Raw genomic sequence first — 14,871 nt, forward strand, 5'->3', positions numbered from 1 at the left:
CAACCCTCCTGCTTGAGCAGGGACACCCAGAGCAGGGGGCACAGGAACACGTCCAGCGGGTTTTGAATGTCTCCAGGGAAGGGACTCCACAGCCTCCCTGGGCAGCCTGTGAGGTGTAAGGAGAAACAGCTTAAATATTTTAGACTTAGGCTTAAAGATTACTTCCCATCATGCATTTAAGTTCTTAAGAATTCTCCATGCATCAGGTAGATAGGCCATTTATTTCAATCAGAAAATACACACAAGTATTGCCTTCATAGGACACCAAAGGATACATGGAACTCAAATCCCAACATGGTATCTCTTTCCACTTGAGATACTCTTATTTCATTGAAGACTGAACTTTTATATTCAGAGGAACATCAAAAGGGACACCAAATAAACGAATCTTTCTGGTGTTGATGGTGCAAAGGGAGAAGCATAGCAATATCCTCTGGACAAGTTCTGCTCAGTTGTTCCCTACCTAATTCGATGGACAGCCTGGCCTTCAGAGAGGACAACTGTCTTTATACATCAGTTGTAAAGCAGACAGTAACTCAATAAATACAACACAAAACCAGAAAAAGTGTTCTTGATTTTTCTAGCCCTTTGACATAAAGAACTGTTGCATCTTTTAAAGATACTAATTATTTTATCAGGAATTAAAACCTGTCAGAGAAGTCCTCCTGAAGAAGCTCACAGGTTCACTGATGCAGAAGTTTCACTTTTCAACTGCCTCTTTTTACGCTAGCTAAAAATTACTACAGCATGATTTATACTGGAACTAGAAAATTTTTCTTTTCTGCTAATTCTCAGGAAATACAGTTACCCCAGAAAGCCCTTAAATAGTAAGATTCATTGCGCGTAATTTATGCATTTTTTAGAAGCATGACACATAGTTCAACAGAATGATAATTTTGCACAGTTCTAGTCTGGGTCGTTCAAGGAACTCTGAAGACTTCTATCATCCTTAAATAGCATGGCTTCTTCGTAAGTATCAAGTGCTTACCGACTTGTTATTTCTACAGAAATAATTACCTTACAGTTTGTGAAAGTACAAAGCAGTCTAAATAGGGAAAACTACCATTCCTTTTCATTGCATCAGTATTTCAACCTAACATACACCTTACACAGGGGATATTTCTCTGCTGTATTTTTTGGCATGATTAACTCTTTGAAAGATCCACCAAACAAGTATCAAATATAGCTGTCCTCTTTCTCTCAAAAAGCAGCCTTTCCTAATCCTCTATATACAAATAAAGCAGGATCTACTCTGACACAGGATAATCATTGGTTGCATCTCTACTTACACATATGCAAAGTCTATGTCAGCAGACTCAAATTCTGGCAACAACCTGTCAAACTCAGCAATGTGGCAGTCAGCAAGGACAAATATTGAAATTCAACAGTAACCAGAATGAAGAAAGCCAAACAACACTGAAACAAGTGACATGCATGCCTGTTGCCAGTTACACTGCAGATATAGAACACTACATATGAATTGTCCCAAGTCTACAAACATGGCTTGCCTGAATTCTCTACCATGGTTTCACTTTTCTGTGATAGTTTTACCACTGAAACACTAAGCGCTCATACCAATGGAGCGTGCCTTCAACTTTTGATCCAGGTACAGCAGACCTGCAGAGCACAAGGGGCCAGACAGCATCCCTGAGCGTATGCAGGCAGGAGGGCGTACTCCACCACACCGAATGGGGGAAAACTGACAAACAGATTGATGGCACAGCTGTCACTTCAAACAAACAGTGAATGAATAAGCTCTGAAGGCTGAGTTAAGTGACACATGTACATAAGGCTTGGGGATAGTATCATGCCATGTAACAAGGAGATGAGAGAAGTAGGGACAGAACTGCAACTGCTAAAGACAGCACCAAAGACAGTATGAACTTTGCTACCAGGTAATTATACTCTGCAGGAGTGCCTCCACCTGAGATGTTAACAGAACAAGAGGCAGAGCTCAAACAGAAAGTGTGTGTAAGCAACTAATCCAGCCAAGTAACTATCAGAGTTCAACGAAGAGCAGCTAAATAAATATCTAGGAGATAGAAAACAGTCACTGAAAAAAAAAAAATTCCACAGACAGCTATTGAAGGCTAAAGCTAAGTTTCTAGGACAGCCCTTCTCTAGCTTACAGTTCTGCACTGCCAAGTACAATAGCATCTTAGCCACTATGCACAATAGAATAGGATACCACAAAAGGAATAGGTAGAATTCTTACTCAGGAACACTTTTCAAGATTTCCTTACAAGCTATTAAAAAAAAATATTTATAAGACCATGTCATCCCTAGAAAATAGAGGGGAAAAGTTTAACAGTAATAGTAACACATCATTTAATTTTAAAAGATGTTTAAACAGTTATTTAACCAGTTTTAAATCATCCATGAGAGAAGACAGTGTGCTGGTTTTGGCTGAAATAGAGTTAATTTTCTTCACAGTATCTACTGTGGGACTACGTTCTAGATTTGTGCTTGAAAGAGTACTGATAACAGAGGGATGTTTTTGTTGTGGCTGAGCAGTGCTTACACAGAGTCAAGGCCTTCTCTGCTCAACCCATCTCAACCCAGGAGTTTCGTCATTTTTACTCTTCTGATTCTCTTCCCCATCCCACTGGGAGGCAGTGAGCGAGCCGCTGTGCGGTGCTCAGTTGCCAGCTGGGGTTAAACCACAACAGACAGGGAAGCCCTTTATTGGTTAAGGTCAAAAGCACCACAGGTAGCTAAAAGAACGTTTCATTCCTTTTGCAGAGGGAGTATTTGAAGTTTTATGCAACAGAGAACAACTGTATATTGCAAAGTTTTGGGAAGACACAGAAACTCAGATAATGTTAATTCACAATTTTTCACCACTCTATACCTGGCTAGCAGTCCCAGCCATCGTCCAGAGCACTCTTGTGTGAGCAAACCTAACATATATTTTTTTCAACCCAGACCTTTTCTACTTAGGTAGATATAGAGCTCAGACACACTTGGAAGCAAAGTGCAAAACCAGCTTTGGGAAGACCAGAGGATTATGCGTATTGCTACAGACCAGAGCTCCCTAACAGCTGCTCCTCTCTCCTACAGGCTGTTCCTTCTTGTGGGGCCAGGGACACTAGGAAACCCCACCTGCACTTTCTTCTAGATGTCCCCATTCAAGAAGAAGAAAGTGAACAGCAGAGACATATTCCTTCTTCTCTTTCACCACTCCCACAGGAGAAGACCTACGTTCTAACATGCACACTCTCTCTCTCGCTTGCTGTAGCTCCTCACAAACAGCAGCTCTGGATTCCTTCCAGCACGGTTAGCCCTCGCAGCTGGGCACTGCCTTTTCTAACAGCTGCTTCTTATCAGCCACACAGACACAGCTTGGAAAATAGTGAGGCTGCATCCTATTACCATGGGGTAAAAGGAAGCCCCATAACAATCCAAGCACCATGTACTTTTGTTTATATATATTGTCCAGTACAGTGCTTACAGGCCTGAATCTCTTGTAATGTAATGCTTCAGTCTTATTTCTGTGAACAGCTCCCCAAGGCATTATGTCAGCACAAAAAAGTAGGTGGTAAGACAAGAACCTCTCACCAAAGCATGTGAGTTTTCCCCAATGAAAGCTAAAATCATTCAAAGGGAAGTAGGTGCTCCCACTGACCCCCACGCCCACCCTGCACTAGGTCCTATCTTCCCTTTGTTCTCACTGTGACCAGATCAAAATGCCATCTGGAAAAAAGAATGGAGAAGGTTAAGGGACTTTTTTTTTTATATATTTTTTTTTTTTACAGTTTTCAATGTTTGTACCTGGTACTGAAAGTAAGTGCAACAGTGTCATCAGGATTGTTGACAGAAGAAACATTAAGATGTTTACTGTTGAGAAGGAAAGGCAGCTGTTCATAAGGTCTTTTTTTGGTCACACAATATAAATTAAGATAGTAACTTCTGTGATCCATTGATTGGTTTTGACCATGAAGACAAAAGCAGGAAACTGCATCATCAATTTTATTAAGTAATTTTAGAAACCTTTTAGTGCTACATAACTGCTCTATCTGCTATAGAGGCTTAGAACTCATCTTCATATCTACTGAGGAAAAAAGCACCACCGCATCCTTGGAAATCTATCTGATGCCCAAAAGCATAAGAAACAACGGGTGTGAGGATAGTCCCCTACTGTTCATCTCAGCCATCCCAGTGAGATTTAGTTCAAGACTGCATCTGTAAGTAGAGTTACTTTTTTTTTTTATCTCAGTGAGTAACTGCAAACATGAGCACAGCCACAGAACAGCAAAGCCTCGTATGCAACAACTCTGTGCAGCATGTCTGGACCACTGCACCTAATGGAAGAAGGGGCAATTTCTGACCACAACACTTAGGAACAATGCTCGGGGTAACATTCATTCCCTGGTGTCTTGAATTCTGGCTGCAGTCCTTCACCTTCCAGGAGAAATAACAGCATCTCTATTAGTCAGTCACCTTTCTCCCAAAAAACCTGCAGAAGCACTTGAGATCTCTGCTCCCCTGGCAAGTCTCCAGAGAGAATTCCCAATAATTACTCAATGTTCTTGAACAAACGTCTTTTTTTTTTTAACTAAGCCAAAAAAACAAACAAAGACACCCAGTAGTTTGGATCAAACCATCAGTTAAGAGCTGGCTTTCCTCCCTATCACTCTTTGTCCTCCAGAGTTTAACAAAACTATGCTGCACAGTACCTCCAGGAACGAAGACGACATCCTTACACCTTTCCAAATGCAGGTCTCCTATATCTCAGGTAAATCACCTAGCACTCACTCTGAAGGACTGCATACGTTTTCTTAGCAGTTGTGCAACCTAACCCTTTCTAGAATCTCCAACCATTTCTTTCCAGCAGAATCCCTTAAGAAATGGTATTGGAACTTGCTAATAATAAGCTGTGGTTTTTTAAATCTTATATGCTCAATCTTATTACTTACTCTAGTTACACTGAAACACAACATACCAAGGGATACGCAGAAGGCCACCATGGCTATACAGTTATTTATATTGAGCAAACTTGGAATAGGAAATAAATCACATTTCACCTGTTTCCACGGAACCTATTGTTTATTAGAGAGAATTATACTACTTTTTCATTCACCTTTCCTATCTGTCGTTCCTATGCCTTACATTAAGGTGTTCTATTTACTATGTGTTGGCATAACACTAGTTCTTATTTCAGTCCTCTTAACCAGGAGACCAAGAGAGATGAGCACAGCATGGAAAGATAAATGGCTGGAAATGGAGCTATGGCAGGTTATGGCCCTCTGCTACACATTAAAGGACTCATTAATCAGAACTGTTTCCTTGTACTTTGAACACAGTAAGTCCATAAAACCAGGGTTGGTCTCCCCACCTCTAATGCAGTGGCATAATATTGAACAATATTCAGAGATTAAATTCCCACCAGCTTTACAAAAATAGGCTTTCAGGTAAAATAGATTTTCCCTACTACAGGGGAAGCAGCAGCATAAACAGTATCTTAGCTAGAAAATTAAGTCTAAGGAAGGGGATGGGAAAGACTAAGAGAAGCTATGGCTGCTTCTTCCTCAGGAAAAGGTTTGATCAGAACTCTTTATGTTCTTGGATCCCATGGAACCCAAATGTCACCTAAGCTAGCAGAGGTCAAGTTTCCAAGTTTCCACAGTTTAGCTACCCATGGATATGGTTTGTGTCTCAGTGCCTGCTTGTGTTGTTTCAAGGGACGACGATAGAGTTCTGGCCTCGACCACAGCTCCTGTAACTTGTGAGTTACAGCCCAGAATTCTGCACTTATTTATTACTTCAGCCACTGAGCCAAAGTAATTCAGACCTATTCTAAACAAATTATTGATGCTTACCTTTGATCACTTTTCATGCCTATGTCCCACTTGTTCTAAAAGTAGTGCTAGGAAATAAACAAGCTCAGCAGCAGAGCTCAATGTGATTTTTCTCTCTATACTTGATGTCTACTTGTCAATCTAAAAAACAAGACCAGAGGTTCAGAATAGTTTTGTGTCTCGTTCATATATCTCAATATGACCTCAGGAACTGGGTATTAGTGGAGGTCTCGGTGATGCAGAAGGTGGTAGTCTAGCTAGAAGACAGATTCCCCCTACCCCACTAAGTACAGGGTGTCCGTTATATTTGGTAAAAAAAGAACTGTGTGAGAAGACTGAAACAAATGCATTCCAAGTTTTGTCTCTTTGCCTCCTCCAAAGAACTGGAAAACATTCAATTAAGTTGTTATAAACTAAAAATACACAGAATGTTTCCCTTACTTAAAAATCAAGTATTGTGACTTAACACTGTTTAGGACACTTATGGCTGGCTGCACTGGTAGGTAATGGCTCTTGAGCCAAGGGCATCTCAGATGCTCAAAATCTAATCTCCTCACTTATATAAAGCACCACAAATGTTATTGCTTGAACAGAGGAGGGGTCCCACACACCACATATTCTCAAGCTCCGCTACCCCACATTTCAGACAAAAAAGAGAGGTATCTAAAGTGATTAAAAACTCTGGACATTTGGAAAGAGACAGCTATTACTCCTTAAGTATGTTTATCACACATATATGTAACAAATTTACATATATAGTAAATACATACTCTATATAGTAAATACATACTCTATATAGTAAATACATACTCTATATAGTAAATACATACTCTATATAGTAAATACATACTCTATATAGTAAATACATACTCTATATAGTAAATACATACTCTATATAGTAAATACATACTCTATATAGTAAATACATACTCTATATAGTAAATACATACTCTATATAGTAAATACATACTCTATATAGTTTTAGTATATAAATATGTATATAGATGTCTATAAAATGCTCTGTCAGAGACTTCAACAGTTCTCAATATGTATTGCTTCACTTATGCCTTCAAAAATCGGTAAGAAATTATGTCTAACTCTGTTAGATTCAGCCTTTTACAGGGTGTGTCGTTGGGCTCTGCACAACAGACAGAATCAGCAGTCTTGTGCCAGGAACCCTCCATCTTCCAACAATCTCCTAAATCCATAACCTGTCATTTGTCTCCAGTTTCTCTCCTGCCTGGGCTCTCACCAGTTGTCTCTATGCATTCTTTTGTTAGCAGAAGTAAACAGAAAAAAAAAAAGCAGAGGAAATTCAGCTCATTTCTTTGCTGTACACTCCCACTTCTGGAATCCTAATCCACTGGGCTGCCTGCCCCATTAGTTAGTGCTATAGCAGTAAAAAGGGGTAAAACACTTCTGTTTGGCATTTCAAGTCAGGCAGTGAGAGAGCTGGGCATAGCTCAACTTACAAGCAGGTAACTCATTTTTACTGTATCACATTTCAGATACACCACTGCCTTGAATAAAGCAGGCATATTTTTTGGAATCTCTCCCGAGGCCAGCATCATACTTCACTGAACTTACTCTTGCTGACGAACCTGCCACATGTGTTTTCTAAGCTGCAGCCTTTTTTCCAAAATACTAGCTTTTAACAGGTTTCCCTACAGCATAATGTTTATCCAGTACTTATTTTCTTTGAAGGGCTAGCATTTTACCTAGTACACTGACATACAATCAGCATAACCACCGTAAAGAGAACTCCGCAAGCACCACTTAAAGCATATTGTGCAAAACCATAATGTGGTGAAAAAACAAATTCCTTTACAAGTCAGATCATATTCTCTGAATAGCCGCATTTTTAGCATAATGTGTGAATACGGATATAGATTTATCAAGCAGTGTTAAGCAAACACATTAACAGGAAAACCTTAAGGGAATAGTGGCGACCTTATAATAGTGATTTTCTTCTGCAACAAGTTCTAACGTGCTTTTTCATCTTATGTTTTTTTTCCAAAGCCTTTTGTATTATTCATTTCAATATTAAAGCAGAAATGAACACTTCATTACATAATCTTAACCATACTTTCCTTTTGCCAATAATACCTAAAGTTCAACACACTACAAATATTTGAAAGGCATCAATCATATTTGCAAAAACAATTTATTTTATCAAGTCCAAAGTATCTAAGTGTTAGTCACTTTTTCCTAACAAATTTCATGTACTGCAAGAAACAGATGGTACCAATCACCTTATCAAAAATTTACTGTCAGTTTATAAATATATTAAGCAGGAGTATTTCTCACGTGCAGAAAAAATCTGGGCTCAAACCCCAAGAAAATTAAAAGAGAACTCTAATAAGTGACAGCAGAGCAGCCTCTCCCCTTTCAGAAGTCTGAAGACCATATACCAGCTATTGCCCCAGATATTTCTTCCTACATCTTAAATACTCAGCCTTCCTACCACCTTTTACGCACACAGACTTATGTCACAGCACACATACAATATGACAATTTATTTAAAAATGTATTAGTCATTTTGATCAAATTTTATCTCCTAACTCAACAACAAAATCTCAAAGTACAGCTAACCATTAAGGATGAGGTGACTGCAGAAGTGACTTGTATGAGAAGTGCCTCACCCCGAGATCTCAGTAGAACGAGCTGAAACGTGGCATGTGAAAGGGTCCTCTGCCTGCCTGCCTCCTCTTACTGCTCTTTCTTCCATAACTTTTCAGATATTTAAGCTTCTTTAGCCTCCTAAGCCATCTGAATCTTAGTGAGGCTTTCACCATTGCAACCCAACACTTGTTCTTTTCCTCGCACTGCTAACAATCACCACGTCTCCCTTATGTTACTTCAAAGCACTGCTGCCAGAATCATCATCTAATTCATTGTCAACTTCTTCATGCCCCTTCAGTAGCCTCCTCGTTCTCCTCCATGTTCTCACATGTAATCTGTTAATCCGTACAGTATTTAGTCACACCGTATCCATCAGATCTAGTTTTTAACCATACATTCATCTGTGTTTGTCAATGAAAGCAGCCTCAGTTTATGCCTCCTCAAAACTGACCTTCCACTGTAGCGTGGATAGTACACCCCTGAAAGGCAAGTACACGACCAACCGCAATGACTGCTCCTGACTGACCAGGAACCAGCTTGTCACTCTCTTCCTCACTCACCAGCTGTTACCCTCCCGTTGTACCTTGGTTTTCAGATGACAAAAACTTCCATTAGGCCATCGAGCACTTTGCATGACAAGGCCCCAGTTTCATTGCCCCCTTGCTACCACTACTGCTGTGTAAACCTTAAGTAACGACAGGGCATGTGGGGTAGTTTCTGGAATATATGTCCCCGTGCTGCTGAGGTAGTCTCTATTACAGAAGATGTGAGAAGTTAAGATTTGAGATCAGGCATATCATCTGCTGCCATGAGTATGCAACAGAAGCAGCAACTCCAGATAATAAAATATCTGACAGTTCAATCTTTGAGACTGTGTAAACCAAACAGATGGTAGGTAATAGAAAAAAAACCTGTTCGTGCACATGTGCATGTATATAAATGTATACATGCATTCCTATTTAGTTAATATTTCATGCAGTTATGGCTGACTCCACTCTTTTCTTCGTACTGTTTGTATGTGCACCGGGATCAATCAGCGTCAGTCCCAGCAGTTCTATTAGTTTTTACCTCACAGCATTTTCTAAAAATGACTCCTGGTGGCTTGTATAAATAAAAGCAGCATTTTACAGGAACAAGAGATTTATAACTTTAATAAGACTGCCATCCTTCCTGCATTAAAGTCTACAGTACATGACAAATCAGGTTAAGCAAGCTGGTATCAAATCGGAAGCCAAACACATTTTTGAGCCAAACCTTAATTCTCTGAAGAGCTCCAAGATGTTAAATTATTGATAAGGAAAATCAATTCTTTTTCCAGCTCAGGCAACGTCATACAGTCACAGCATATACAGCAATAGCTAAGGTAGATTTTCTGTTTTATTAACTTCGCAACCCTTTAGAATTAAATTACCCACCTTTTCCTCTTTAGAATCCAGATACACGGTCACTATGGATAGCTACACAACTTCTATTAACTTCAGATGAGAATAAAAGATTTGTCTGAAAACAGACTGTCAGAAATAGACAAAAAACAGTTGACAGGCCTGCAAACTCCTAAATGTATTATTAAAATAGTATTATTTAATCAACATCATTAAACTTTAAGACACTTCAGCAAATAAACTGCAATGCATTCTGTTCTGACAATAAAGTTTCCTCAGAGGATCTGAAATAATCAAACATATTACATCCAAAGCAGCAACAGAAGAATCGCAGTCATGGGAGAAAGCAGGCAGATGGCAAGAACAGTTCTTTGTGAGCAATAACCTTCCTGACACAAAAAATTTAGGAGTATCTACATGTATACATTTGCTTAGACTTGTAGTTCCACAGAATATTAAGTGATTTCAGTTCCAATGATCTGATTAAGTTTCTATCTCGTAGCATTTCCAGAGGATATCTTGGGCACAACAAAGGGTAAGGTGATGTAACCTTCTGTAAAAGTATCCCGACTGTTATAGCACAAGGTATATAAAAGAAGGAAGGAGGTAAAGTGATGTAACAAATCTTTCCTGTTCTAAAGTAGAACAGTAGTAGTGAGTAAGCAACAATTTATGAAGGAGCAACCACCACCCTCATGCCCCATCCCAAAAATACCCTAACCATCAGTTTTAGGACTTAATGATGCCGTATGATGAGTTAACAGGGAAGTCTCTTGAGCATTCCTGTTGAGAATGTCCAGTTCAGTATAGAACATGTAGATATCCGGTGACCTATACAGAGGAAAAACTGATTCTCCAGGTTAGTTATGCTTCTCCCATTGGACACCTCAGCCTATGTGCCATTGTATTATTATGCAAAGTAAACCAGTCTTAACAGATAAAAATTAATAGCTGCGTACACAAATATCTCTTGTCCCCTGAATAGTCCACCAGTCAGGACACCCTCCGAGACTTCTGTGCCAAATGCAAAAAATCTGCTCCTAGTTCTCAGACAAGTGTCCCCAGAACAGAGAAAAAGTAGATTCTTTTTTGTGGGCAATGTGAGCCAGCAATGTTGCAGCTCCCAAAGTGTCCCCAAATGAAACCATTCGGCAAAAAGAATGCAGTTGCAATTAAGTACTAATCTAGTAAATGCACATTTTTTGATTAATAAAGTGTCTCTGAAAAAACCCTACTCAGTTCTGGCATGAAACTCATAATATTAGTAAGTAATAAATACCTGTTTTTCAGTCAGCCACAATTCAACTGACATAAAAATCTATAGAAAATATCCAGACAGGAAAACTATTTGAAAAAAATATAAGAAGCCTCAAAATACAGTAGACTTACTTTCTTTGTTGTAAATAACTCACTCTAAGCTCTGATTTCCACAGTACCCTCTCTGACCTAAGTAAATGAGAAATTCACTGTGGAAGGAAGCTTACCTAACTGCTTTAGAGGGTCTAGGCAAAACACAACCATTTGCAGAAGGTAAATAACAGATGTTATTTTTCCTCCTCCTTCTTACTTAACCACCATTGCATATGTTGCCCCTCTGCCCACAGAGCCTCACAGATTAGCGCTGCTCCCCGCCCCGGAGAGGCTGCAGCAGCGGCGGCGGCCGGGGAGGGAGGCCCCGCACCTCTTCCTACGCCCCTTAGCGGAGCTGCCCGTGCCCTGGCAAGGCTCCAGCCCGCGCTGCGGGACGGCGCGCACAGCAGCGAGCCACCGCACCCCGCCGCAGTAAACACAAGCCGCCGCTACCACCTCAACGCCCCTGCTCAGACGCGGGGAGGCCGCGCAGCTCCACACACCTCCCCCTGCCCCTGCCCCTGCCCCTGCCCCTGCCCCTGCCCCTGCCCCTGCCCCTGCCCCTGCCCCTGCCCCTGCCCCTGCCCGGGCGCGGGGGGTGGGCGGCGCTGCCCCCGCCCGCGTCCCTCGGCCGCCGAGAGCGGAGGACGCCGGGTCCCGCAGCCCCGACCGGCAGGAGGCTCCGCGGGGGACGCCCGCCGCTCCGGCGGGGCGGGGCAGGGTGACCAGCCGCTGCCCTCAGCGTGCGGGAGCTAAGGGCAACCGCCTCAGCGCCTGCATCACGCACGCGCCGCCGCCCAACAGTAACGGCTGCGCGCGTGCGCGGTGCCGCCTTCCCTCCCACACACCTACGCACGCACACGCATACGGGCGGAAGGCAGGGCCCCGCTCGGCCGCGCGCCGCTGTTCCCCTCCCCCCAGGCCCCTCCGCGCGCCCACCGGTGTCGGGCGGGCGGGCCCTGCGCGGGGATGGCGGCATGGAGGCACGGCGGGACGGCGGGACCGGCACCGGGACCGGGATCGGGATCGGGATGGCGGCCGGGGCTGGGCGCGGCGCTGGGCGCGGCGCTGCTGGCGAGGCTGGGCCTGGTGCTCTACGGCGTGCGGCAGGACGGGGCCGCGCGGGTGCGGTACACCGACGTCGACTACCGGGTCTTCACCGACGCGGCGCGGCTGGTGGCCGAGGGGCGGTCGCCCTACCGGCGGGCCACCTACCGCTACACGCCGCTGCTGGCCTGGCTCCTGACCCCCAACGTCTGCTTGGCCGAGGCCTTCGGGAAGCTGCTCTTCGTGGCGGGGGACCTGGCAGCTGCTCTCGTCGCCTACCGGGCCCTGCGGCGCCGAGGGGTCGCCGCCGGCCAGGCCTGCGGGTGCTGCGCCGCCGCCTGGCTCCTCAACCCCCTGCCCATGGCCATCTCCAGCCGGGGCAACGCGGAGGCCCTGGTCGCGCTGCTGGTCCTCGCCACCCTCTACTTCGTGGAAGGGGGTAGTGTGGCCAAGGCCGCGGTCTGCTACGGGCTGGCCGTGCATCTGAAAATATACCCGCTGACCTACGCGCTGCCCATAGCGCTCCACCTGCGGAGCAGGCGGGGTGGCGGGGAAGGGGCAGCGGAGGCCGGGTGTGACAAAAAAGCAAAGTTTACGTTTGTAAGGTACCTCTGGGAGCTTTTTGTAAAGGTGCTGAACCGTGATGTGCTGCTTTTTGGAACGGTTGCCGGATCCGTGCTGGCTGCCTTGACTGTCGCATTTTATCGCCTCTACGGCTGGGAGTTTTTGGAGCATGCCTACCTCTACCACCTGACCAGGAGGGACATCCGCCATAACTTCTCTCCCTATTTCTACATGTTGTACTTAACAGCAGAGAGCAAATGGAGTTTTGCCCTTGGGCTTGCAGCTTTCCTGCCCCAGCTGCTTTTGCTCCTGGTTGTGTCCGTAGCATTTTACAGAGACCTTGCTTTCTGTTGTTTCCTACACACGGCTATTTTTGTCAGTTTTAACAAAGTATGCACATCCCAGTATTTTGTCTGGTATCTCTGCCTGTTGCCCCTCATAATGCCTAGTCTTAAAATGTCCTGGTGTCGTGGTGCGCTGCTTCTCTTTCTGTGGTTTGTTGGACAAGGCCTGTGGCTGGCTCCTGCGTATTTTCTGGAGTTCAAAGGATACAACACCTTTTTACTTATATGGTTGGCAGGCTTGCTTTTCCTTTTTATTAATAGCCTCATAATCGTTCAGATTATTTCACATTATCAAAAAGAAGCACAAGGTTCAAAAAAACTCAAACAACAGTAATAAACAGGCCGAAATCCAGAAACGGCATTACTGTCTTTAACAAGGCTTTTCATACCACTAGCACTTTGATATAAATGCATGCACATTGCCCTAGAGCATGTTGTATGCAAACTGGGCTGTGAGGGCACTGACTGGCCTTAATTGCCCTGAGCAGCCCCGATCCTGCCCTGAGCAGTGTCCGCAGATGCACCTGTCTCCTGTGTGGACCCTGAAACTGCTGTAACCTCTCCAGCCCTTAACTCCTGCTGCCCCTGGTGGGAATCCCCAGAAGGACCCTGGACCAGTTCATCACCTGACACGTTTGTGGCTGTGATGGACCAGCACCCAGCTCCGCCTGCCATCTCCAGACACGGTGTGACTCTGCCCAGGTCAGCGAGGGTGCGGCCTGTGCCAGGGTCACCCTCAGCTCCCGCTTGTACCCCCGCGTGGAGCAGCACCGATCATCTTACTCCCTGACACCAATTTTTTCATTGTTACTCTGATCCTTTACTTGTCGAGGATTTTGGCCTCTCTAGAAAAACAGATTATAAAGGGATATTGGGGTTTGACAGTCTTGTACATTCCAGTAAGTGGGTGGGGTGTTTTGCGAGGGTTAAGATGGTGAATAAATACAAGGCAATCACTTAATATGGACACTGGACTTTTAGTGTTTTTTTCACGGTGTCATTTTATCTATGCAGTGTTTGTGGCCTGTACCTGTTCTTTCTTCAGCGTAGTAGGAAAAAAGTGGTTATTTCATACAAGTCACTAACTCTGTGAAACTTTTAATTTATTTTAGAATTCGGGAATGCCCACTATTTCAGTTATATATTTTTGCCTTTTCAGTGGTCTTTGAATTTTTAACCAGATTTATTCCTCTTGCCACGGAGGAATATTTTTCCAAATACCTGTCTTGAATCAGAGAGATGTATAAAGCAAAATATTTATGTGCCTTGCTGCCACACTCTAGAAAAGAGGCCACTGCTTTAAACTGCAGTTAATTAGTAGCTTTTGTAGATGTTAATAGTGGGAAATGCAGAGTCAAAAGTACAGCTAGAATGGTACCTGTGTCCCAAAAGCATTAGAGTTTATACGAAAAAGTAACTGGAAATGTAGTTTCTCAGTAGTTTGATATCTCTACTATTAAAAATAAATGAAAAAGAAAGTGAAAGGAATTGAGGAAATGGAGCAGTTGCCAGAAGAAAGGGAAAGTTTTAAAATAAGAAGCTCTACCAGCTGTCAAAATGAGGTATTTTTTCCCAGATGAGACACGAGAAGGTATGGAATTGAGTGTTGGCTGGTAGCGGGAGGAGTTCAGAGCCATTTTGGAGTCAATACTCTCCTGCAGAACATCCTACGAGAGGTCTGGTGTACTCAGCCCGTGACAGAGGTGGAAACCGGTGATGTATTTTTTTTTTAAATCTTGAGTTTAAATAGGCATGTGCCAAATT

The 14,871-nt window shown here is 43.4% G+C and overlaps 1 protein-coding gene across 1 annotated transcript; it reads left to right on the plus strand.

Moving 5' to 3' along the window:
- Positions 1 to 11,959: 11,959 nt before the first annotated feature.
- Positions 11,960 to 14,074, plus strand: PIGM (phosphatidylinositol glycan anchor biosynthesis class M). Its single transcript, XM_009502887.2, has one exon. It carries the CDS (start codon positions 12,122 to 12,124, stop codon positions 13,439 to 13,441), a length of 1,320 nt encoding a protein of 439 aa, XP_009501182.2. The 5' UTR covers positions 11,960 to 12,121; the 3' UTR covers positions 13,442 to 14,074.
- The last annotated feature ends 797 nt before the right edge of the window (positions 14,075 to 14,871 follow it).

This window comes from Phalacrocorax carbo, chromosome 3, assembly GCF_963921805.1.
Source record: "Phalacrocorax carbo chromosome 3, bPhaCar2.1, whole genome shotgun sequence".
Lineage (NCBI taxonomy): Eukaryota > Metazoa > Chordata > Aves > Suliformes > Phalacrocoracidae > Phalacrocorax > Phalacrocorax carbo.